The sequence below is a fragment of the Hesperophylax consimilis genome, chromosome 10 (genome assembly GCF_061612785.1).
Source record: "Hesperophylax consimilis isolate HC1 chromosome 10, BYU_Hcon_1.0, whole genome shotgun sequence".
Taxonomy (NCBI): domain Eukaryota; kingdom Metazoa; phylum Arthropoda; class Insecta; order Trichoptera; family Limnephilidae; genus Hesperophylax; species Hesperophylax consimilis.
Genome location: NC_142845.1, coordinates 26,538,613 through 26,565,482, shown reverse-complemented (window position 1 = coordinate 26,565,482; position 26,870 = coordinate 26,538,613). Strand labels below are relative to the sequence as shown.

Below are 26,870 nucleotides of genomic sequence, written 5' to 3'. Positions count from 1 at the left end.
AGTGTATTTCTTACAATTAGTGGACGGTTAAAATCTTGTCATTTTTAAGCCGGATAAAAATGAATAGATTTATTATTTCATTACTTATGTTAATCATTTCATTCATAGTATACATGGGCACATGAATATAAGTAATATATAATTTATTAGTGCTGAAAACAAGGAAAAATCACATTCGAAACGCACTATACATCCATTACAGCCGGCAGATCGCCGGCTACTACTGATGAGCGAGCGAAACTATGTACCACCCTATTCCCATCAAAGCACACAGACATACATAAATTAAAAATTTTCGCCGAATTTTCGACAAATCATTTTTTTCTGTTGCGTTTGATAAAAACTAACTTATATATTTTATTTTAATAAATTACCAGAAAAAATCAGAAGCATTAATGATAAAAAAAACAAATATTGAACTCGATAAAAACTATTTTAGGGAAATTGTTAACAAAAAAACTGCTTCACCTAGTTTCACTTGAAAATTTCAAAAATTATCCTACAATATTTTATTTTTCTTCTTTCCAAATACAAAAATTTGTTTGGAATTTCATTTCGTAATTATTTTTTACTTAGACCATAACCTTAATGTAATATAAATCTTTAATTTAAAATAGGTTAATTATTTCACCAAATAATGCATTATTTATCCATCCACAAACAAATGCTTTTAATGGAAGAGTAGTATAAATAGAAAACAGAAGCTATGTAAAACCTGAATTGTAAAATTATGTTCAGTACTTTAATTAATAAAAAATAAAATAATTGATTTATTTAACTGATACATGAACTCTTTAATTAGTATTCCTACTTCCAGAGAAACATCCAATGCACGCTTTCATCGGTTTTCGAATAAGCGAACAATAATATGTACTTACTCATTTATTGTCTATGAACCACTGCCTTTTTAGTTTCCTTGTACGCTACATTTACTTATCAACTTGACTTTAATTTTTTATTTAATTTAATTCTCAGCCGACATCAAGAATTGGTACATCACCGAAGATGAGATCCCAGAAGAATACAAGCCGTACGCTGGAACGGGCGGCTTCCTTCCATTCGGCATGGCCGGGGTCATGGCAGGGGCGTCCAAGTGCTTTTTCGGTTTCGTTGGCTTCGACTGCGTTGCCACCACTGGTGAGGAGGCCAAGAACCCCAAGAAGAACATCCCCCGGTCCATCGTCATCTCGCTGATCATCATCTTCATAGCGTACTTCAGCATCTCGACTGTGTTGACGCTAATGTGGCCCTACTATTTGCAGGTTACTTAATTTTTTGTTAATCTACTGTATACACTTCCTATAGTCTCCGAGTGAGGCGTTGCTGCAGTCCACGAACGGTGGTGTTGCCATCTATAATTTTCTTCAGAACATAAATTTACAGTACCAGTAGCCAAAAATACCTACCACCTAACTATAGTCAATGCTGTGTACCAACAACATTATTTTACTACATAGTGAAAATATGTTTAACTAGTGAAAAATCATAGATAGTAATAATAGTTGTGTGATTTGAATCCTCCAAACAAACACTTAAGACGGGTTGTTTCGGAGAATTTGAACAATTCATCAAATTTCAACATTCATTTTCAAGCTCTGTGAAAGATTTTTTCAAGTTTTGTTTTTATTTCAGTTTTGTCAAGAAACTAGCCTACAATGATATAATAACAGAACTCGAATAAGTCTTTCACAGAACCCGAAAATTAACGTTTAAATTTGATGAATTGTTGAAATTCTCCGAAACAACCCGTCCTTAATATTTTGAAAATGGTAACACTTAAATTTAAAACAAATTCGAGTTCTACAATTCCTTGAACTGGAGTTATAAACACAAGCGAAGTTAGTATTTTCAGTTGGTGAAAAAATTAATATGTGTTTTTTTCAGGATGCCGATGCGCCTTTCCCCCATGTGTTCGAAATGGTCCACATGTATGTGATCAAGTGGGTGGTGACGATAGGTGCCATTTTTGCCCTGTGCACCACCCTCTTGGGGGCGCTATTCCCCCTGCCCAGGGTCTTGTACGCCATGGGATTCGACGGGGTTCTGTTCCGCTTCCTCGCCATTGTCAACCCATGGACTTTAACACCCCTCATTGGCACGGTAATCGCGGGATTACTGGCAGGTAAAACTAACAGTTTCCTCAATTTACACCAGACTAATTTTACAGAAAATTTTCATAGTAGAACAATTATGCCCTCTCCTCAGGGTCAGCACACAAAAATACACACTTTGTGAATTGCTAATACATGCAATACTACAAACTTACTATAAATGATTTATCAATATTTTCTAAGCAGGCAAATTCCGTAAAGTTTTTAAATTCTGTATGAAATTTAATACAAATTAAAACTAAAGGTGCAAAGTTCATAAATGCCTTCGCCGATTATCAAACAGCACAAATTACAGAATTTTAGGTTTTTCTCAAAATTTTCACTGATGATACCTATGTCTGTTTTTATTATAAGCTTTGTAATTCTGAATTCTTTCTATGTATTCTGTTTTTATTTACTAAGTTCTCTGATTTATTAGAAAACTCGCATGTTTTTAACCTCTGGGAAACCGTTCGTGCACCAGTGACAAGATTTTTTTCATGCACTATTGGTATTTGAATTTCGCCCTAGCTGGAATTTTTAATGTGCGATTTAAACCTGTATACCATGAGAAAGTGCATACAACTTTTTAACAGAATCGCTTGCACTTGAAACACTTCAGGGTTCATTTTTTATTCTATTTTAGATTTCCCTCAAAAGGGGTCTGGTGTTCCCAAGGTTAATGGATTTTAATTTATCTATGCATATGGAACCGTCATCTTGAAAACTGCCCTTGCTTGCAAACTGGTCCATTTGAAAACTTCCCCTTTTTGGTGTAATTTGTAGAAAATACCGGGTTTGTTTAAAACCTAAGGGTACGTATACTTGATTGAAACTCGAACTGGATGATATCCGGGGCCAGGGCGCTGATGTAATCCCGAGGATTAATCTCTTAAAAGTCCGTATAAAGCTGGGCGTCGTAGGTAAGATCCTGTAGCGGCGCGGTGGAGTAACGGCAGGGCGCAAAGCGGGGGGCACCGGCCAAATTGCCGCTCAATAGGTAGCGGGCGTTCGCAGGGCTCGCAGGTTGGTCACTGAAAAACTGCTAATTAATTACTGACTGAGTACGTCGTGATGCGCCCCATTTTTATAGCCGCCGGGACATCGAGAATATTGTAGGTAGGCGTGCGCCGAATTCTAGCATTATGTCTAGAAAGTTCTAGCTACGATACGTTTTGCATTGGCGAACGTTTCTGAATATTCTAGTAGCATCGCTATATATCGCTAGATATAGATCTTATATGTTAATAATATTTACAGGTGTCATGGCGACTGTTTTTAATCTGTCCCAACTCATCGACATGATGTCTATTGGAACCCTCATGGCATATACCATAGTTGCAATCAGTGTGCTTCTTCTGAGGTAAGATTTCACTCAACCAACATAAATAATAAGACAACCCGTCTAACCGGGGGCAGACTTTTCATTGAGCCAGAGTACTAAGATTGCAAAATATGACCATTGATGGGAAGGCACGGCCTCCCCAAAATAAAATCCACATACAAAAACTTGAAATTTTGAAAAAAAATCATTTTCAGCTTCAACAACATAACGATACAAATAACAATAATGTCGTATTTTTTATTCTTAGACTTCTCTCACCTCACCCCCTAACCCCTCCCTTCCAGCGAAGATAATTCCATTAATGGACAAAACATTTCCAAAGAAGCAAAGCTAGCAGTCCACAATGGAGTGCTGGTACCTAACCTGATGTATGGCATTGAGGCTATAGAACTGGCAGAGGAAGGATGAAAGTAGACTGAATGCTGTAGAAATGAGATCCCTGAGGCGTATGTGTGGTAAAACCATGTATGATCGTGTGTGAGATAAACAAACCATGAAACCATGTGTGAGAAATATAGAGATCCATAGAGAATGCGAGGCTAATATAAGCGTAGTGAGTAAGATTAAGAAAGAGAAGCTTAGATGGTTTGGGCATGTAGAGCGATTGTAAATGTGTAAGGGGAATATATGACGCAAATGTGAATGGTAGCAGAAATCGGGGACGCCCGAGGAAGACATGGCACGCTCAAGTGAATAAGATGCTTCAGAAGATACAGCCAGAATAATAGAAGAGTATGCATGAGACGATGTGTGAATGTGAATGAGGCAAGGAGTGTGTGCCAAGACTGAGTTGTTTGGCGGTCCGTCCTCTCTGGCTAACCCTACGGAGAAACGGCACTATGATTAGTTAGTTGGTAAGTTATGGTTCATCAGGGTAAATAGAGTGGGGGTCGCAAGTCACAATCCTTAGCAATAAAGCAACGCAACGATTCAAGAAGAACTTAACCGAACTAATTGCATAACAAAAATTGGTTTTAGATTTAAAGAGGACGAGAGCGGAAAATACATTTCTCCCACCGGTGAATCGAACTTCTATAACGAATCCTTGTGGAGTGTCTGCAAGCAGAGCTGGAACCTCAACGGAATAAAACACCCAACTGTTCTGTCATATGCCATTACCAAAGTCACTATTCTGTGTTTCTGTAAGTATCATAATAACAATGAATTATTTACGCAGTTCGGTTTTTAAATAGTTCACCTTAAGTATTTTTTTTCAATTCACTAATATTAATTATAAAAATATTACTAAATTACATTTTTAATTAGTTTTTAAAGATAATATATACTTTTTTTAAATCTAAAACCGCACAAATGTCCCAACTGCGACCAACCATCTGGAGCCAGTGAGACTATGGCATCTGCAATTGTGGTATATTATGATGCTAAAGATAGTGAGGAAGAGTAGGGGAATGAGATGGGGAAGAGGAAGGTGGAGAAGTACCTGGCTTTTCAGATCTAGTCACCAAACACGACCAAAGCCATAACCAAATTAATCAAATAAAATTTAATTTCGCACGTCGGGATTGGAACCCGCAACCTCTGGCTTGGGCTAGTTGAAATACTTTTTCCTCGACCACTGTGGCCGATTATATAATATTTAAGACATAAAAATCAGGTTCTCGGGAAAGTCGCATTAAAGTTTGTCGTTTAAACTTTGCTTCATTTATGTTCTTCACTATCCATAGTGATTCTATTTAACTACAAGACAGTTCTCCCCACCGACATGACCATTGGCAAGTTAGCCTTGTATGCTATCAGTGACGGAGATAGTCAGGGTAGTAGCCATACTCCCAAAGGCAGAAACTTCTTCTGAACCTTCTCCAACATGAGGGATACACTTCACTTTGTGCAGGGGTTCTGGTGTTTTATCATGCGTTTGCTAAATGCCATAGCGTGGTATTAATACTTCAATTCCTATTGAAATACTTCATAGGAACTTTATGCACGATGACTGACCGAATCGATGAGTACCGGTCCTTTGCTATATTTGAAGTGGCAAATGTGAAAATGGCATTAGAAGTTAATTTTATGACGATGTCAAATGCGAAGGGTGTTCAAACAGCTGAGAGTTTGATCAAATCGTGATCAGCTATCAAGTATAACGCTCATGTTGTTACACTTGTCAACTGATCACCGATTATAATTTCATCAAAAGTTAAAACTGACTGAGAACGGATGTTTTAAACGAACTATTCAAGTGTCAAAAATTCACAATTCCTCTGAACGCCGATTTAATTGTTATCAAATGTGACGGAGTTTATACTAACACGGATCTTTAATGTTCTGTTTACCCACTCTTCTGTTTTGACATGGAACTCTTTTTTAACTCTTTTCAGTCGTGTTCGCCACATTTTTCTGCATCTGCCTCAACTTCGCTACTGGACCCGCCTGGACTGTAACCATTGCCCTGTTTAGTACACTTCTTCTGCTTTGCTTCATTGTTATATTTCGCCAGCCAATGCAAGAAGTCGAATTGACATTTAAGGTAAAGTTTTCTAATTGTTTTTAAAAATAATATACACTCACCCTGATAAATTACTATTTTTTCCCGGTGACTACAAATTTCTCTAAGAATCTGAGAAAATTGGGGTCTAGAAAACGAGGAATCTAAGGATATATAAATTGAGGTATCTAGTTAACTTGTAATCTAGTTATTTAGGAATCTAAAATCTTGGAATCCTGGAATTCTTGAATTTTGGAATGTTGTAAACTTGTAATCTTGAATACTTGGAAACATGAATTCTTGCATTCGTGGAATCTTGCAAACTTAAATTTACGCTTTTTATAATTTCAGAACATTGATATCTTGGAATCCTGGAATTTCGGAATTTTGGAATCTTAGAAACTTGTAATATTGGAGACTTGGATTATTTTGGAATCTTGGAATCTTGCAATCGTGAAATCATTCAATCTTGAATCGACAAATTTTAAAATCCAGGAATCTTGGAATCTCAGAATCTTGCAATTGTGGAATCATTGAATCTTGAATCTACAAATTTTAAAATCCAGTAATCTTAGAATCTCAGAATCTTGCAATTGTGGAATCATTGAATCTTGAATCTACAAATTTTAAAATCCAGGAATCTTAGAATCTCAGAATCTTGCAATTGTAGAATCATTTAATCTTGAATCTACAAATTTTAAAATCCAGGAATCTTGGAATCTCAGAATCTTGCAATTGTGGAATCATTGAATCTTGAATCTACAAATTTTAAAATCCAGGAATCTTAGAATCTCAGAATCTTGCAATTGTAGAATCATTTAATCTTGAATCTACAAATTTTAAAATCCAGGAATCTTAGAATCTCAGAATCTTGCAATTGTAGAATCATTTAATCTTGAATCTACAAATTTTAAAATCCAGGAATCTTAGAATCTCAGAATCTTGCAATTGTAGAATCATTTAATCTTGAATCTACAAATTTTAAAATCCAGGAATCTTGGGATCTCAGAATCTTGAAAAAAAGGAATTGTGATGATTAACCAAAATGTTTAAATTGCAGGTACCTTTGGTGCCCCTTTTGCCCTGCGTCAGCATCTTCATGAACATGTACTTAATGGCTCAATTGGACAGCCCTACGTGGATTCGTTTCATCATTTGGCTGGTTTTAGGTTAGAAAACAAATTATAACATTTTCTTTACTTCTAGTGAAAAAAACTTTTATCATACTTTCGTGTGAGGCAAACAAACGCCTTCTGGTGACATAACCTATAAATATAAAAATAAAACAGTAAATTGTTTTCGACATAGTTTCAGTGCTGACCAGGTTGCATTTGGACCCTCCTTGGGAAAATTGAGCCGTTTGGACAGATGTTAAAAACTACCTTTAAAAAATTGTTTAACTTTCTCGTTGTCAACCTAAATCTCAAAAAACTATTCCCTGAAGTATTTTTTGTATTCCTATCAAACCTGAAATTTTTAAACATAAAGATTTGTTTTAGATGTTTTTTTTGCAACTCCCTTCCTTTATGCAGTCTCACAAGATGCCCGAATTTTTATTATTTTTTTTATTTGTTCATTCACAAAACATTTTACTACAAGTTATGAGGTACTTGATTTTAAATTACACATAGTTAATGTACCTATTAGGTATAACCTTAAAATGCAATAAAATACAAAATAGGAAGAAAGTGTGTGAAGAGAAAAATTTTAAATCAGAAAGAATTTGGGTCGAGAGATAAAAAAAAAAAAAATTAAGTCAATAAGTATACAAAGTTCATAAATTGTAACTGACTATGAGTGAAAATAGTTTTAAAATGATTAATCACGCTAAGAAATTTAAGTTATGTTTGTTAGTAGTGTAGTCATTTTTTGTAGTGGGTATAAGTTGAGATTGCTCAAGTAATTAGTGAGTTATTTGCTACATAAGTTTTGTTGGCTTCTCTGTGAAAAAGCGTAGTGTGGTACACTGGAACATTTAAACTTAAACCAATCGCAGATCTATTATATTAAAAGTTTTATTATTTAGCAGACCATGCTCTTAACTGTTTTTTTTAATAAATTGAATTTGAATAATATAATAAAATAAACATTAAAATGGAGTTTTACAAATTGAAATTGATGACAATAAATACTTGGGTGTCCACAAGGTAATATAAATTTTTTTTCGCATCTTGCCATGTCGAAGATTCCATGAAAGCATGCTTAAAAAACTGTGAGCTTAAATAAAAATATGAGAACCTATAAAATAGTAGAACTTCTCATTGAAGTGGCCGGTAGCCCTGTAGATAAGTGGCTAGCAGTTAGACTAGTGGAGTTTGAAAGACAGCTGGTATCTAAAATGATTGTTTTTGTAGATTCTATATTATAAGTATATTATATTTTATGTAGGTATGACGGTCAAACTGACACGCAAACGAGCCTTTTATACCCTCCATTCACGTCGTACATTCATCATAGACTTGGTTTCACTGTTATTCGATAGTCTACCGGTCGGTGGATGACTTTACATCGCGTTTGGGTGCCACCCAGGCGTAGTGTGGTCAATTCCTCAGCTGGCTAAATACTCCATCACAACACAAGCAAAGATTTTCCGCTTTCTGTGGTGGTAGTAGGAGATTTTCAAATACTGTCAGGTTATCCATAACCCGGGAATGTTTGTCTTTCTTTTAACAATAATATAATAATAATAATCTCCGATCAACGTTCTTAACACTAGTTATGTTTGTTTTAACAACCAAAAGGACTTAGCTACTGGATACAGTGTTGTCATTTTTATTAATTTTTTTTTTTCAGTGTTTTTTTGCTTATTACAATTATTGGGTATGTTAAGGCGAAGCTTAATGCCAAATTACTATTTTGATTAATCTTTATAACGAATTGGTGTATACTATAAAAACAAAAAAATATGCTTTGGTTAAATTTAATTAGTTAAATTCCCTTGAGTATAATACAAATAAAAAAATAAATTACCCAATAAAAAATATAAATGCAAACTACTACAAAAAATATTTTTTCAATAGAAATGTATGAAAGCATAAAGGGAACAACTTTTAAAAAATACAGTTTTATAGCTAAGATTATCTGTGACAGTTTCACTTGATTAACTTTTTTGCTTTCTTATAAAATTATTTACAAAATAAGTAAAAACCAGTTTTTTGCTTGAAATCGAACGTTTCTAGACTCCATTTGTCACGCGATTTTAATGCCTATTACCTAAGATATAATGAGCAAGATTGTCAATATAAGAACCATGAAACTTGTTTATGATGCGTTAGTGCTTTCATCTATTTCCTATGGAATAATTGCCTGGGGAGGAACTTACAATAATCACGTAAAACCCTTAGAAATCGCTCAGAAATCCATCATTAAAATAATGTACCAAAGGACCAAGACATATCCCACCAACCAGTTATTTCAAGAAACAGAAATCATGGAACTAAGACGGATCTATTGTATTCAATGTCTCAAATTTATATTTACGCGTCCTATCAATTTCACCAAAAACACAAATCGCTCGAGCCAGAGACATACCACATGCGTTTTCACAGTCCCTCACTGCAAAACTAGGCTGGGCCAAAGGCACATCAACTATATTGCCCCAAAATTGTTCAATTCTTTACCCAATTCCATCAACATGTGTCAAAACCTGAACTTATATAAGAAAAATGTTAAAAGTTGGATAAGAAATAATTTCGAAGCGAGTAACTTTTTTCTATAATTTAAGCCATCTGTTTCTAAATAACTAAACAACCACATGTCTTTCTGTAAATTAAAGATTAATTTCTTTAAATCAAAGAAATATATACATGCATCTATGTCTTATGTGTGTGTGTGGATGTGTGTGTGTGTGAGGGTGTGTGGCTGTGTGTGTGTGTGTATATGTTTGTAAATTTAAAAAAAATAAGAAAAAATAAAAACTTCCCTAAAAAAAAAAACCAATCACATTAATCTCTATAGATACATTTAACAAGTTTAAAAAAATATATATTTACACCACTGTTTTATCCTTACACTATAATACCCACGCTCAGGCTTCGCCTTTGTGGGATTTTTTTGTTACTCTTTCATTCTATATTACTATGTATGTACCTGAATTGTATATGTATCAAAAATTTTGTAAATAAAAAAAAAAAATTTAAAAAAAGGTATACCAAGAATATACACATTTTTGGCTTGTAGCTTCCTCTTAAGACCACCAAGCTAGGCACGTGCGCGTGTTGTGGTGGTTGAGATATAAACTAAATCTAATTTAGTAATGTTTATTGTTAAGTTCTGCAAGTCTTTCAGTATTTATTATTATAACAGCTATTTTGGCATTCAAGGTCATTATTATGTGTTTGATTTTTATTTACCACTACACTATTTTTGCATGATGTTTATTTGATGATGTTGATGTAAATAAAATTATATAAATCATAAGTCGTCTCAACGTGGCTTAGCCGTAATTTGATAACAGCCCTGAAGGCCCAAACAGCAGGCTGTTACAATTATAAAAACTAAAATGCTTGCAGAACTTAATAATAACATTATTAAATTTTATTTCAAAAATTAAATGGAGTTCTACAAAATTAAACGCAGTATGTAATGTATGCTACATAGTATTATTTTGTTTTTCTTTACAGGATACCTGATTTACTTCACCTACGGAATACGAAACAGTTCGGAGGGGGCTTACCGGAAGGAGTGCGACAAATCAGCTTCTGATTCCAAGAAAGCGGCCAACAACAGTGCGGCTACAACGCCTCTGCCTGACTATTCGTATTCTGCAGAAAATGAGAATACGGCAACACCAGACGCTAAGCAAATGACCAAATTTTAGGATACTTTGTATTTAATTTATCGACCTAGACAGTTCCGGCAAGTACAGTTTGATAATAATGCAGATATTTTATAAAAGGACTTCAAATTTTTCATTCTGATATGCAATACAAAAATATTAAATCCTTTTACCTAGAAATCTGAAATTTAAACCAAGAATCGATAATTTAAGCTTTAGATGTATGTTTTTACATTAGGACGGGTTGTTTAGGAGTATTTGAACAATTCATCCAATTTCAACGTTCATTTTCAAGTTCTGTGAAAGATTTTTTCAAGTTCTGTTTTTATTTCAGTTCTATCAAGCAACTAGCCTGTAATGATATAATAACAGAACTTGAATACAACAGAACCTGAAAATGAATGTTGAAATTTGATGAATTGCTCATATTCTCCAAACAACCCATTCATAGTATTTCAAACCCCCGTCACATTAATTTGCCATCGTCATCAAATTGGTTATCAAAGCTATTTTGATTATTTTAACATTTGCCACAAATCGACAATAAAAGCCATTTTGATTTCATTGACATTTGCCATAAATCGGCAATCAACACCATTTTGTTTTCTTTGACATTAAATTTGTCACAGATCGGCAATCAAAGCCAATTTGATTTCATTGACATTTGCCACAAATCGGCAATCAACACTATTTTGTTTTCTTTGACATTAAATTTGCTACAGATCGGCAATCAAAGCCAATTTAATTTATTTCACGTTCGCCACAAATCGGCAATCAACGCCATTTTGATTTTTTTTAAATTAGCCACATCAAATAACGATTATCGGACCGTTGGCGTTTGGTTTCATAAATTTTTTCAACGGAATAAATTATCTGGAGACTATTTATAACTAGATTTTGACTAATTATTATTATTATTATATTATTTTATATGTAGTGAATGTGATATTAAGTGACCCAAGCCTCGAATGAAGAGAAAAGTGATTTAGGGTAGGTTCATAAAATGTTTCCTATTATTATTTATTGAATCAAAAAACAAACTAAGTGAATGATACAACCTTAATATTAATTATTTTTAATTTTATCAGCTTTACATTAGTCATTGCATGCCGGTATTTAGGTACCCACCAACGCACTATAGCTATAATATTTTGGAAAAATATTTTCATAAGGAAGTAGGTACTTGCACAAAGTGAACAAAAATGTGAAGAAAATAACAATTTGTAATGATGGGTTCCAACTTAATCAATTATTTTATGGACTATTTCATAGAATGAAAGTTGAAGTCCACCTCATAGAAAGCCTGTTCTCGTAGATCTATTTCATAGATTCTAAGAAATAGATCATAAAATTGATAAGGTGGGAACCTCAATATTTATTGACTGAGGGTAGCAAAGTATGGTTTTAACTCGACCCTTTGGCATTTTATCTGCCTGTAAATTTGTGGATTGGTTCCATTTCCGGCTCAAAATGTTGGCCGTGTTTGATACTACCATTCAATTCACATGTGAATGGATCCTACGAGCTATCAGATCGGAATTGCACTCTTCAATGTCGTTATATCTCCCATTGTTTCCATCATCTATGAAGGCACATGATTAAAAAGTGTGCTGAAATCAATTTAACTTAGGTAAAAAAGATATTTCTAACTGAATATTATGTATAACGTAGGTTCAACACATAGAATTAAAAAGAACATATGAAATGCCATGTGCATGTGTTTTGTGATCCAAATATTTGGCCAATCTGGCCTTCAATTTCCAATACAAAACTGTGTTTCCCTATGATTATGAAAATCAAATGGGATGGAGATCTATGATGTTAGGCGAGTGTAAGTGAGACAGATCGCATGCTAAATGATCTAGAACCAAGAGGTACTAAGTGAGTGACGAAATTCATTTGTTTCCATTCTAATTTGTATGGAAGGCACTTCTAGTTATGTATTCTATGGTTCAACATTAATAAGATGTATGTATTAGGAACTATCTCAAGAAATTAAAGGGTGTCTCAGAATGTTTTTCGTTTTTGAAACTTAAAAACAAAACACCATAATGGGTTCAAACTCGTTTTAACCGTTTGTGTGCTGGGTCTTTTTTCATAATATGTATGTACTAAAATTGCGTGTTAAAAAACAGGGAAAGAATTATTACAATCCTAAGTATTCTTGGTGAACGTATTTTTGCTGTGAAATCGCAGCTCACAATTCACTGTTTTTTGTAATTGAAAAAAGCGATTTTTTTTAAATAACGCACACCACACGCACTACCTCGCACACCGAACTCCCAACGCGCACTAAAGAAGTGAAATATCGACGATACGCATTCAAAAGGTTAGTTACTGTTAAATTACAGAGAAGTTTTTTAATTTTTATTTATGAACAACAATTTGTAAATAAGCATCATCCACTTCTAAGTTCTGATTTAGCCTGGGACTAAAATTTTTAATTACTCGCTGGAGCATTACTTTTTTAATTGGATTGATTTTGTCAGTAATTCTTTATTCAAGTTGGGTGGTAACTGATTGAAAACTTTCCTTTCATTGGTAAAACATTCTGAGACTCCCTTTATTTTTCTTTTACAAAATCAGATAACTTTTATTCAAATGTTGTTGTCGTAGGTTTAAGCTAACCTAATCATGCCATAAGAAATAACAGTTATTTAAGCTTTGCTTTATTTTGTTTGTTGTAGAAGATAAATGTGTACAAATATTAAATACAAACCATTTAGAAAAGTACCTGAAATTTTTATTATTTTAAGATTAAGACCTTTCTGAACATTTTAGCCATGACCAGGTCACCACCTGGTCAGGTACCTCCCCACTCCACTGTTACCCATTTCCTCCCCCTTTCCGTACTCTTCAACCTCACAATCAGAGGCGGCTCTAGGGTTCCAGGCGTGGTAGATCATTTGAAAAAAATGTGTGACTAATCTTTATAAGATATTGTGAAAAATGCCCATATATCAATGTATCAATTTGTAAGTCTGCGACTCTAAACACATATTATGTTAATATAGGTAATTGGAAATAATTACACAATGCATATACTTATGGCAAACTATTTTTAAGAGATTATGTTTTAATGTAGTTGTTCACAACATTAAAGTAAATAAAATAAAAGTTTGAAATGTCTGTCCGCAGTATCCAAAGATACTGAGTGCGAAGCAATTCAAAAATAACCAATGTTACACACATAACAAGGGTGTAAAATGAAAAACTGACATAATGTTTATGTCGCCATCTCTTTAAAACATATAATATTCATCGTGCTGTCTCCCACATGGCCATAACCTAAACGTCCCTAAGCTTTCTTCGGCACCTAATATTTACTTCGATGAAAGACATAGTGCCATTTCGTTTATTCTATGACGCGCATAGGGACGGAAGATGCCAAAGTTGCGACAGTCTTTAAATTGATCCAGCGAATCGTGTGGACTTGAGAATGAAAGCTTCTATTAGAGACAACAGATGTCACTACTCGCAATTCACTGTCGCCGCTCGCAGCTCGGCTGTTTCGCAGTACATTTCAGTTAAATTAAGAATAAGACCAGTTGTTTTGATGCACATAATTTATTATTATTATTGACTTATAATTTTGTGGGGTCAAACACCAATTGACCTAAGGGAAGAACTGCCACTGCTCACAACATATTCCAATTGAGGATGCTATAGTCTCATTGGCTCAGCAGTTATGACTAACTATCCAAAAAAGAAATCAATCTGCCCTTGCCCAAACCACCGAAGTTCGAGCATCAATAAAGTTGTGCCCCACTGCCTGGTGATGATAATAAAATGTAATTTATAAAGAAAAAATCATAATCAATTAAAAAGAAAAATGACTGTGGCAGGCGGCGTGGGTTTGATTTTTATACAAATGTACCCTCAGTTTTATTCTGAAATTGTTGAAAATTTGCAGACTTGAACTTCAAAACAAGAGAAAGGTCACAGTCTACACGAGATTTCCAATAACATCCATCCCCTTTTCCCAACCCTTAACCAGTGGAAGGCCGATGAATCACTTCCAATTTGATTCTTGTTAGAATGATTGGTTTTGATCTTAATGCTTCGAAAAATGTATGAAAAACAAAATCAGCCTCATTTAGGCTAATAAAATTAACTTTAAGTTCCACAAATATTTTTCTGTTTTTTGCTCCGGCCTTCAACAGGTTAAAGTGGAATTTTGACACTTCTTGATGAAATGTTGCACACATGATGTTATAAATGAGAGGATAATTACTATATTTTGAAATACTCTGCGAAAATCTTCTTCAGCTAGTATAATCAATAGTAATGGATCGTTTGCAGCTTAAATGCATTATTTTCAATTTCAGGTGATTTAATTTTTTTTTTACAGCAATTGCTGAAACGTCAAACGAAGAATCATTTTTGGTAATTATGCATATTAAGAGTGTGGCAGAATAGTAAATATTTGTCTTTCTTACTTTAATTCCATTTTCCCTGCTATCTAGCTATCTATAGATCTATCTATTCTATTCTAATTATTAATTATTACCCTAATGTCTGCCGTCCATGCTCCCCAAAGATCTGTTCATGGTCTGTTGTACACATGCTCCATGTACTAACTACAAACAAAAGTATAAAAAATAATTATCCAAATGGACAAATGACGATGAGTTGCAATTTGGAATTTGCCAATTCGACAAAGAATTAACCATATTAACAAACGATGATGAGTTGCATTTTGAAATTGGCCAATTATAATACATGCATATCATTTAAAAAGTACAGAAACGGTGTATGTGTACATCAGCTAATATTATTTTAATTGTAAAATAACACAAACTAATCAAATAAATTTTACTTCAACGGTTAATCACAAGAAGCTGAACATACTGTACAGGGCCCGCAGATACTTTAAAAATGCACAACAGCTAACCCTGTACAAATTTCAAGTGCGCCCCACTGTTAAAATTGGCAGTCACTTCCAGTCTGGAACTCCAAAATAGTTGGAAAGAGCCTACCATCTGTGCAGAAAAGGGCGGTCCAATTGATGGATTTTTCATTTGATAAACTCCCTCCAGCAACATGAGTTTTGAAGAGACCCGTGCTCACTCCTTCCTTTCCTCGAAAAGACCATTGCAATCCTAAAAGTGACATAAGCCCTGAGGTAAATTATTTTACTCAGGTTTCCTTGTGGGGAGATGATATAAACAAATATATATCTTTATAGATAAATAAAATATGTTCAAATATTTTCGTTTCGTTCTTAAATTTTTGACACAATATTCATTTTGTGGTAAGTTGTACCCAAATTGGACCATTATTGGACAATATATATATAAGTACCACCCATTGTACCAATACTTTAATTTTTTGCAGAAAACAGCATTTGTAAAAAAAATCTGCCTGTTGTATCGAGAATTCGAACTATAGCGAAACAATTTATTTACTGGCAACAATTATATTGGCGCCATTTCTTATGTCAGTTGTCAAATTTGTTAGGAATACTATCCCAGTTTGCATTTAATTTCGTAAACACTTCATAAGTAATCATGATTTTAGGCGAAGTAAAAAGTAATCTCCCATGGTAAGAAATAATTCTTCAAACACAATTAAATGTTTTGTATTATTAATCTAACTGTATTTAATTTGTGTGCGGATTATGAATTATAGGTTATGTTTACAGGGTCGAGAAATATCGTCCGGCGAAATTAGACGAGCTTGTATCGCATGATGATATCATTAAAACAAGTAAGAATGCATCATATTTAACTATATAAGTATTTGATATCCTAATATATGTTTTTTTAAATAACCTTATTTTTTTTAATGTATTTTTCTCTTATTTTATTTAGTCAGCAAGTTCATGAAGGAAGACCAGCTACCTCACTTGTTGTTCTATGGACCGCCCGGAACTGGTAAAACCTCGACAATCCTCGCTTGTGCCAGACAGATGTATACTCCGCAGCAGTTCAATTCTATGGTAAGAATGTTTATTATTGTAAGTACTTTAATTCAACTGCCAACTGATAAGCTATAAATGCAAATACTTACAATACAGACCTTTTCACTGAGCATAACTTGTTCTGAACGAGGATCATACAATTACCACTTAAGAAGGTTCGTTTATACGACTTGTTCTTATGTCAAACAGCTCGGCTGTGGTATATTGGCTTCTGTATTTCCTTCCTCCTGTAACACGAGCCTCTTGAATACCCAGATTTAGCTCTTCCTTTACCCAAAAAGATCCTCCACACAGCATCCCCAAATATAAAAAATAAAAATTTCAGTATATATTATTTAGTTATAAAATTTTACATTTTATATCTAGTGTAAATCTATTTTAAAACTACTTTAAAAATATTCTGTTACCTACGTATTAATATTTGGACTTCACAACATTGAGACATAACCCACGAAAAACTGCAAGACTTTTGGCTTCCTTAACATTTAAAGAAAGTTAATTGAACATTTTGAAACCTTTACAATAAATATTGCTTTGTGTTGCCGATTAATTTGTCTTAGGAAGCTTAAAATCGTTGCAGCTTCTCGTAGGATAGCCATGGACTGTATTAATACTAACACTTTTCAACATATAATCTGGTAACATTTTATTTTTTAACTTGTATGTAACTACTAGGGTATTACAGAACAAAAAATGTTGCCACACCAAAATATTTAGTTGGTGTTGCATTGTTTTTATCATTGTTTTAATTCTTTCAATATGTAAGAAGATAGTAAAATGGTTTGGGTATTATATAACAAAATCAATTGTAATTTTCCACCAAATCCTAACTAATATTTATTTTCAGGTTCTAGAACTGAACGCCTCAGATGACCGAGGTATTGGCATAGTACGAGGCCAGATTTTGAATTTTGCTTCCACCCGAACCATCTTCAAGGCCGGCTTCAAACTTGTCATCCTCGACGAAGCAGATGCCATGACTAATGATGCACAGAATGCTCTGCGAAGAAGTAAGTCCTTTCTTTAAATAATACACTTAATTCTTTTTATACGGGGGATATGTTCCACAGAATGCCACGTAATAAAATGTTTAATTGGGAGATAGGTTCTAGTGTATAAAAGTGACACCAGTATGTCGAAAACAACACATTATTGTTATTCGTGTACTGTTACTGGGTATTTTATTCGATGGGCTGGAGTACAAAAAATCTGAAATTCTAATAAGAATGGATTACGCTTAGTTGACTGTGTTCCGGGTTTTATCAAAATCTTTTAAAAATATTGCTGAATCTACTATCATGAAATGGTATTTACAATTATTGTGTATGTAATTATTTTTCCTATATAACTTTACGAAAGATCATCATTTCGTCATTGGCAAGTGATACTTGTATCAGGCCCTTCCACAGGGATATGCAAGTATCAGTTACGCGATGTCTCGAGTATCTTGGCGACTATTGCCATACATCTGCACGTAAGTTCGTAGACAGCAACATGTTGCCGACATTTGGAAACTCGTTAGCGGTACCGTCTCCCGCAACACTTGTATTGCTCTTTATCTGTATACAGGTGTAACAGTATGTACGATTTTTAACCAGCGATTGCTGATCATATTTGGAGTAAAAATCGTATATGTCGTTTTACTGTCTGATTATATTTCTTTCCAATTTAAAACTAATATAATATGTTTCTATCACACGTCCACACTGTTAGCGTCACGACGGGACCATGTGATACGCATTCTCTCCCTGTTACCGTGCTGCCGGAACGAGACGGAGTGCGTATCACATGACCTGCTAGGCTGAACCCAACTACTCAGTTGCGACATGTGATAGAAAAATATACTTTTTGTTTTTAATTGCAAAAAAAATTGCATCGAACAAATATTCTCACAAATCGCTGGTATGTGCTGTTACACCCTGTATATTTAAGTATGCTCTGTTGTTTATAAAACAACAAAAACATTATTTTGTAAAACAATAATAATGTTATTGTTATTCTTTATAATTCTCTGATGTTTATTGTTTGGTTTCAAAACAGGATGTGTTATTAAAATTTGTGCTTGTTTTTATATCAACGGATATTTACATTGGCAGCCACAACAATGTTTTATTTACTTTTGCTTCTATGCACTGAATAGATAAAACATACCTTCGATATATGAAAATAAAGAAATAATATTGTGTTGTTTGTTAGTAAGGCAGGATTCTGCATAGGAGATTACTCCTAATATGGGTCGAAAACTTCCTCAAACAAACCATAGATGGCAATAATTATACTCGACTTTAGAATGACGTGGAAATTATTGATAAGTACTACATATATATATCTGAACCTGGGTAGAATATAAAATCATCTGCAGTTGTTTCCGATATGGACCATAAGACAAAAATAAAAATTTTACGCAATAAATAAAAAAGCAGTGATTTCAAAAACACCATATCCCATATATCTATGAGCACGAAGCATACAACACTATGTCCACAAAACAACTATGTGAAATTAGTTAGAAGGGGAAGGAGATGGAGAGGAGGAAGGTGGGGAAGTATCTGGCTATTCAGATCTGGTCACCAAACACGACTAAAGCCATTTCAAGCAACGTTTAAAATCTGAATGGTGGTCTTCCACAAGGGCGATACTGAGAGTATTTTGTGACCTATGGCAGAGGCTAAAAGATTGGTTACATACCCGCCTCCCAAATGAATAAAATAACATTCAAATATCAGTAATATACCAACACCATATCCCCTAATTGGAAAAAAATATTGAGATGAAAACAACACTTTGTCCCTTAAAAAATTATTGGGATAGTCAAATAAATGTTTTTTTTTTGTCATTTTGTTTCTACTCTAAGAAACAACAAATAATAAAAATGTTTTTGGTTGTTGAAATAATCCTAAAATTCCATTACAACAAAACTTTCTGCTCTCCTGTAAAATTAAATAATAAAAATGTCATATGCCTCCCAGGTCCACATATTATTAAAAATTATGAGAAATAACCCATAACTATGAATTTACTAAAAGTCTGTATTTTCGTGTGCGAACAGAATAGATAATACATATCAGAAATGCTTTTCATGTAGATTTGAATGGAAACCAATTTTGCCACTGACTTATTTTCTTTTGCATGCATAGAAAAAAAACACTTTTAGCAAGTAAGTTTTTAAGTGTTAAGATGAATTTTTTTTTTCACCCGTACATACACACGAGTAAATGAATATGAATAAATAGAATTGTCCCTACAATTTTTTCAAAAAAGGCATACAAATACAATATTGTGTCGTCGATTCAATTCAATATTGTATTTGTACGAACAGATTATGAATGCTTTCAAATACACTCTTAACCATTATGTCAGATAATCCATGTTTAGCAGCAAAACTCTCTGTTGGGTGAGCTCTGGCATTGTGAAATTTTCGCAGCTTTTCTGTTTGGAACATTTATGTCAACGCAAGTATTTAACATAATTTCCATCACGAGATATGCAGCTTTAAAATATCCACTTATCTAGAATAGTGAGTTCAGGCGTTATGAAACTTTCGCAGCTCTTTCTGTCTAAAATATTTATATCAACGCAACTGTTTGAATAAAAATCATCATTTCTATCATGAGCTTTGAAATATCCACTTATCTCGAATGGTGAGCTCTGGTATTATGAAAGTTTCGCAGCTTTTTATGCCTGGAATATTAATGTCAACCTAACTATTTAATATTATCATTTTCGTCATAAGCTATATATATTACCTTTGTAATATCCACTTAACTATAAAAAAATGGAAAGGTGATATATATATACACGGTGTCCGGAAACTCGTAGTACAAGCGAGAAACTGGAGAATCTACACCACATGGAAAACCCAAAAAAACATAAAGTTTTTTTTTGAGCATTTTCACAAAAAAAAAAAACCAAAAAAAAATATTTTTCGGCTATTTTAGGGTTAAAGTTTTTTCTGGTGTTTAGGATTGAACAACAGATGTTTTAACTCTGCAGAGCAGAAATATTTTATGATTACACCGGGTTAAATGAAGGGTGATTTCAAAATAATGCTTCAAATCCGAGTTTCTTCATTTGTTTTACTTTCAAATAGTTTTAATTAGTTGGGTACTTTGATCTTCAGTAATAATTTATAAGAATTTGATTAAAAACAAAAAAAAAAAATCAACTTCTAACTCGATTTACTCGATAACGAAAGCTCAAATAAAAAAAAAAATACTACAAAATCGACTCCAAATGTGATGTAGATTCACCAGTTTCCCGCTTGTACTACGAGTTTCCGGACATCCTGTATATATATATATATATATATATATTTTTTTTTTTATAAATACCACACAAGAGTTCTCATTGTCCGGAGCCAGTGGGATTTCGGCATCCCAAATTCGGGTATGTTGTGTGGGTAAATAGAGTGGGGAATGGAAGGGGATGGGACAGAGAAAGGTTATGAAAATCTTTAAATAACTGGAAACTAAGAAACCTGATTGATGCTCTAAAGTTTTGAATGTAAACGACTTTAAAGCTAGGTCAATTTATTTAATGGTATTAACTATTAAAATGTATTAAGGCGATGCCATACATAGTAATGCAAAATCATGTGATTTTGATTTGAAAATGTGGCCGCCTAGAAATGCTTCAGATGCTTGAATTAAATACTGCGAGTAGAATACATCTTGGCCTTTGAAATAATCGAGTATTTTTTAGATAAGTCTTTTTATAAGCCCAGAAAAAAATAATGTATAAGGCCTATGAAAACTGCTTTAAAGTTCAAAATCTCCTACTTACGAACCCATTTTCGGTTATGATTTTATTGTATAATGTGGAAAATTAAGTTTTTTATAAAATGATCGGAAAAAAATTAAATATTTTTGTCTGAACATCCACAAAATAAAATAAAAAGCACTTTTTGGCCATGTTTTTTTGTTGCATAAATCAAAACGGGCGGATGGTGTTAAGCGGGAATTTAAACCTTATCGCGATCTACGTAAGGGTTGTTATTGATAGCGGCTCAATTTAAAATATTACACGACGTAGTGCATCGCCTTAATATGTTTTAATGATATTTAACTGTTAAAATGTATTAATATGTTTTAATGGTATTTAACTGTTAAAATGTATTAACATGTTTTAGTGGTATTTAACTGTTAAAATGTATTAATATGATTTAATGGTATTAACTGTTAAATTGTATTATTATGGTTTAATGGTATTAACTGTTAAAATGTATTAATATGGTTTAATGGTACCTATTAACTGTTAAAATGTATTAATATGGTTTAATTGTATTAACTGTTAAAATTTATTAATAAGGTTTAATGGTATTAACTGTTCAAATCTATAAATATTGTTTAATGGTATTAACTGGTAAATGCTACACGAATTTCTGAAATTCAATCTAGAAAATCATTTAATCTCGTTGAGTAGGTACTTTACTTTTGCTTTATGGTCTATTTTCGTCCAGTCCATTGCCATTCCGAGTTCTGACTTATATAAGTATTACCTGTGTTCACGGCTCTCGTGACCTGCAAGAGGTACTTTCTAGGTTCAATAATATTATTATTTGAATCTTGAATCGCATTACGAAACAATGCCTTGCTGCAGAACCAATACGCCATTTATAGGGTTTTCCAATAAGAGGTGTTATTTTGATATTCAATCGTAAAAGATCAATTGTTTCGTTGCTTGTGTGGCATGTAGCGCCGTCTTGTTGAAAGTAAACGTTATCCAGATCAATACCATCCAATTCCGGCCATAAAAAATCATTAATCATCTCTCGGTAGCGCAATCCATTCACCGTAACTGTTGCTCCAGCCTCATTTTCGAAAAAGTAAGGTCCAATGACTCCGCCGGACCATAAACTGTACCAAACAGTCACACGTTGAAGATAGAGAGGCTTTTCAACAATAACTCTTTGGTTTTCCGAGCCCCAGATGCGACAATTTTGCTTTTTGACGAAGCCACCGAGGTGGAAATGGGCTTCATCACTCAAGATGATTTGCATTTGATTCACTCAAGTGAATTTTAATAATTTTATTGCGTTGTCGAAGCGTGTATCGTTCCATTTTTATTCATGGCGTAGTTTCTACTTGTCAAATGTCAAAAAATGACAGCTTCAAAAGTAACATCTACCGAAATAGCGGGCTATTCAAAATAACACCTCTTATTGGAAAACCCAGTATTATGTAGCTCTTTTTAACTCGATATTTTAATGATGTTTTTTGGCCAATTTCTAAATTAATGTTATTTTTTAATTATTCAATAATTTATTTTACCTTACTGGCTACGAAATCCACGTAAAATTATTGCGCGATATATTAAATTTAAGCTATAAATAAAAGATGGTTGATACCTGAATTGAGTTGTCACCGCGGTTGCGTTCGGTGACCAATATGGAACTGGTTATTTATCCAGTTACATTTGGAACTGGTTCCTCAAAAAAATAAAGCATTGAGGGGGGGGAGGGTTGTTAAAGAATTTTGGAGAACAGAAAAATTCCCTCCCCTGGGGGGTAGGGTGGTTAGAGAAATTCTGATAAAAAAGTAACCGGTTCCTCAGAACATTTCGTATCCTGTGGTGGGTGGCTAGAGATTTTCCAAGAAAAAAGAACAGATTCCCGAATTTTTTTATATTTTGTTGCTTTTTGAATTTTTTCTAATATCTTTTGATTTTTGATAAATTTTTCAAAAGGAACCAAAATAATATATACAGTTCCAGTGACAGCAAAGGAATCGGTTCCAGATAACCGGGACAGGAATATCGACTATCTCTATTGTAAATCGGAAAAAAATATCTTAAATGTCAATTTCCGTGTCGTAATTTTTTTCATAGCTAGGGGAGGCCTCTGGTAAGCCCAGAGAATAATAATTTCCCTTGAGGCCTAAGTCATCTTTGGGGATGGTCATTTTGAGGAAAAGGTTTCTGAGAAGGAGTGGTACGAATCTGGGGGTCAGTGTGTCCAGCAGTGACAGACGTATGAATCTACTCAATTACTCTCTCGACCCATCCCTCCAGCTGCGGTGCAAGGCGATGGGTCGAGAGAATCCGGCTGGAGAGGGAAAAGGGTCTCCCTCAATCAGAGTCTCCCGATCCGGCCCGCCACGCAGTCAGTGGACAGACGCATCCACCGCCACTGGAAAAACCTCACCCCACAAACCCGGGCATACTTGCGAAGTCACCAAAAGTATTACATAGGTTTTGGTTATCCAATGAATGGTTCTAGGGACGGCGGTACCCGAACCGTCCCCCAAATTGTAAATTAAATCTACGATAGGCTGGTTTTCCCAATCGAACTAATTTCGCCAGAACGGTAAATATTTCTCCGTGACCAGCGCTGAAGGCGTACCGTTGATAGCTTCGTTCGAATCTCTCACTCTTGCTCCTAAACGCCGCATGTAACAGAAAGAGAGCTTACAAACGAGCTCTCAGTGGCAGGACCACTGAAGACATAAACCAAAGAAGTATGTTGTGGGCGTGTCCGTGTTCCCAAAGTAAACTCAATCTTCCTTACTCAAAGTCCAAATCGAAATCCGTTTTTGAACAGATAATTAAATTAATTTACTGTCTGGGTATAGGATTCGTGAGGTCTTACTTGAGTAAACAACATCAGTTTCTTTCAAATCTATAGAGAGGTAGATACTCTCAGTATCACCATTTCCCGGCAATTACCAATCTTACTCTCCGTCATCTCCTTCCCCCCTCTCCACCTTCAGCCTCACGACATCGACATTAGGGATATCATATTCCCAATGGCAGTTGGGACTATTCTGCCGTAATCACGTCAAAGATTTTAAAAGACATTTCTTCATCTTTCCCATCTTCTTCAGCCACCTCCAGCCTCACAACATACTCCAATTGCGGATGTCAGTCCCATTGGGCAGTTAGGACTATTGAGAGGTTTATTTTTGTTTTTAAAAAGAAAGATAAACATTCTCAGTTTACGAAAACCTTACAATATTTTAATTCCTCCTACTCTACCATTATTATAAGCGGAGAAATTAATGACAAAGGACTTAGCCGACAGATAATTGAACTAAAAAATGTTATATTAATATCTATACACCGTGTCCGGAAACTCGTAGTACAAGCTAAGAAGTAAGAACAAGGAAACTGGTGAATCTACAAAACATTTGTTTGAGCTTTCGTAGTATATCGAGTCCATGTTCGAACGTAGTATAAAGAGCTGTTCGAGGAACGAACAAGGGTTGGGATAGCCGTATTTTAATGGGCTATTCCACACAGATAAAGCATGGATAACGCCTATGGCTTATGACATGCGAATGCGATTTCACAATTTGTAAGGTTAATTCACAGTCAGCTTATTTTCGAGAATCATCTGTCAGCACTGGAACGGTGATCGTTGTACGGTAGCACTCGTTATGTTGAATTGGATTGCGATAAAATAGGTTTAAGGAATTATTCCGATAAATAACCGGCGATAGTACACACATTGGTTTTGACAAGATGAACGTTTTGATGCGATTGTTCGGCTCACGGCCCTCCGTGATTATAGTTGACGTGTGTGATTTCAAACTGTACAGTTCAAAATCTGACCGTACTATTGGTCAGCACACGGCCTGTCAAAAGCAAATCGGCGTGACGGAACAAGAGCCGTTACAAAAAAATGCAGTTCTAGAATTTATCCGGTCAGTGGTCATTACTACGTGACCAGCTGACCCGTGGTGGTTTGGTCTGACGTCACACCATGCTTGTTGTCGGGCTGGTCACCGTGGCAACCTGCGACCACCAACATGACCCGACATACCTCCCTCATTAACATCCCCCTCAACGGCCAATCAATAAGCGGCGGACAATGGAATGGAAATTTGTGGCCAATATGGTTTTATGGTATGCCGTATTAACCGTAGGTGGTACGACCATTATTTGTTGGCCCCTGACTTAAAATTTTATATTCTATCCGAAGGTCGTAATATTTCCGATTTGCAACAAAATCCAAATAAATTGAATCATTCTGAAAGTATGCGAAGACTAAAAACTGCCCTTGAAAGGTCATGAAATTTTCTTATAAACTAGCTGTACCCCGCCACGCGTTGCTGTAGCTCAGTCTGTTTGTGCAGACAGAGAAACAATAACACGTGTTGCTTTTACATCCAACAGATGGCGCTGTTTAAAAAAAAACATGTTTGTCCAACAGATGCCGCTGTTCAAAATAATAATGTTTTTACCTCTCATAGGTGACATCCATATAATAAGGTATATAAAAACACACGCGTATTTGAATTCAACGTTGTGTCAAAATTTCAAAGCAATTGGTGAAATACTTTCGGAGATTTAAGAATTTAAACAAACGAACATTTACATTTTTGTTTACATAGACTTTATCATTAAAAATAAACGTAACTATTTTTTCAAATATTAAAATTTTGAATGCAAACATAAAATGGTTCACCTTACGTTTTTTCGTCTAAACGCTTAACTAAAAATACTGATATTTCAAGAACAAACGTTTTATGAGAGAAATATACATATATATTATAAACATTATTGTCATCTCATTTTTTTTCGTTTTATATTAAAATAATTCATCAAGTTTCTTAATGTTTTCTCAAATTGCGGTTGGAACCTTTGGTTTCATAGAGATGTACATTTCAATCTTCTGTGGTTATCTTTTAGATTTGAATATAAAGCGTGAGGTTTTCTCTTTCTAACGCTATAAAGATCAAGATCATATTTCTCACCATGGTCGGAAGAGAGACAACTCTTTCATTTATTCAAACAGCCCTGAGAATAAGAAAATATAAATAAATTTATTTTTTATTATATTTTGGGTATCATGCCATCATCAGGGGATTTATTTAACAAGCTCTTTGATTGGACAACATTAAAACGTGTATTGTTTAATTACTAAATGCGTACCTACATAACTGCTAAATATATCTATACAGTGGGTATTTAAGTAGGTACTTACTTACAAATCTTATGATTTCAGAGGAAATTTAGATTTTTAATTTATTAAACATTTTGGGCGCAAGGTCTACTTTTACTTTTCACTAGTAATAATAAACATTTTGTACGCAAGGTCTACTTGTACTGTTCACTAGTAATAATAAACATTTTGTGCGCAAAGTCTACTTTTACTTTTCACTAGTAATAATAAACATTTTGGAAGCAAGGTCTCTTGTACTGTTCACTAGTAATAATAAACATTTTGGACGCAAGGTCTACTTGTACTGTTCACTAGTAATAATAAACATTTTGGACGCAAGGTCTACTTGTACTGTTCACTAGTAATAATAAACATTTTGTACGCAAGGTCTACCTGTACTTTTCACTAGTAA

General features: G+C 34.2%; 2 protein-coding genes across 2 annotated transcripts in view; both read left to right on the top strand.

The window, feature by feature from the left end:
* Positions 1 to 13,368, top strand: part of slif (cationic amino acid transporter slimfast) — a 79,099-nt gene extending 65,731 nt beyond the window's left edge. The window contains exons 6-12 of the mRNA XM_089636198.1: positions 976 to 1,262; positions 1,885 to 2,122; positions 3,351 to 3,453; positions 4,414 to 4,577; positions 5,772 to 5,920; positions 6,939 to 7,047; positions 10,501 to 13,368. Of these exons, the coding sequence (XP_089492324.1) occupies positions 976 to 1,262; positions 1,885 to 2,122; positions 3,351 to 3,453; positions 4,414 to 4,577; positions 5,772 to 5,920; positions 6,939 to 7,047; positions 10,501 to 10,697 (1,247 nt within the window). The 3' untranslated portion in view covers positions 10,698 to 13,368. The remainder of the gene's footprint in view (positions 1 to 975; positions 1,263 to 1,884; positions 2,123 to 3,350; positions 3,454 to 4,413; positions 4,578 to 5,771; positions 5,921 to 6,938; positions 7,048 to 10,500) is intronic.
* A 2,714-nt stretch (positions 13,369 to 16,082) lies between these two features.
* The window catches only part of RfC3 (replication factor C subunit RfC3), a 59,674-nt gene continuing 48,886 nt past the window's right edge, over positions 16,083 to 26,870 (top strand). Inside the window, exons 1-4 of the mRNA XM_089636196.1 lie at positions 16,083 to 16,200; positions 16,300 to 16,364; positions 16,469 to 16,596; positions 17,426 to 17,588. Coding sequence (XP_089492322.1) covers positions 16,166 to 16,200; positions 16,300 to 16,364; positions 16,469 to 16,596; positions 17,426 to 17,588 — 391 coding nt within the window. The 5' untranslated portion in view covers positions 16,083 to 16,165. The remainder of the gene's footprint in view (positions 16,201 to 16,299; positions 16,365 to 16,468; positions 16,597 to 17,425; positions 17,589 to 26,870) is intronic.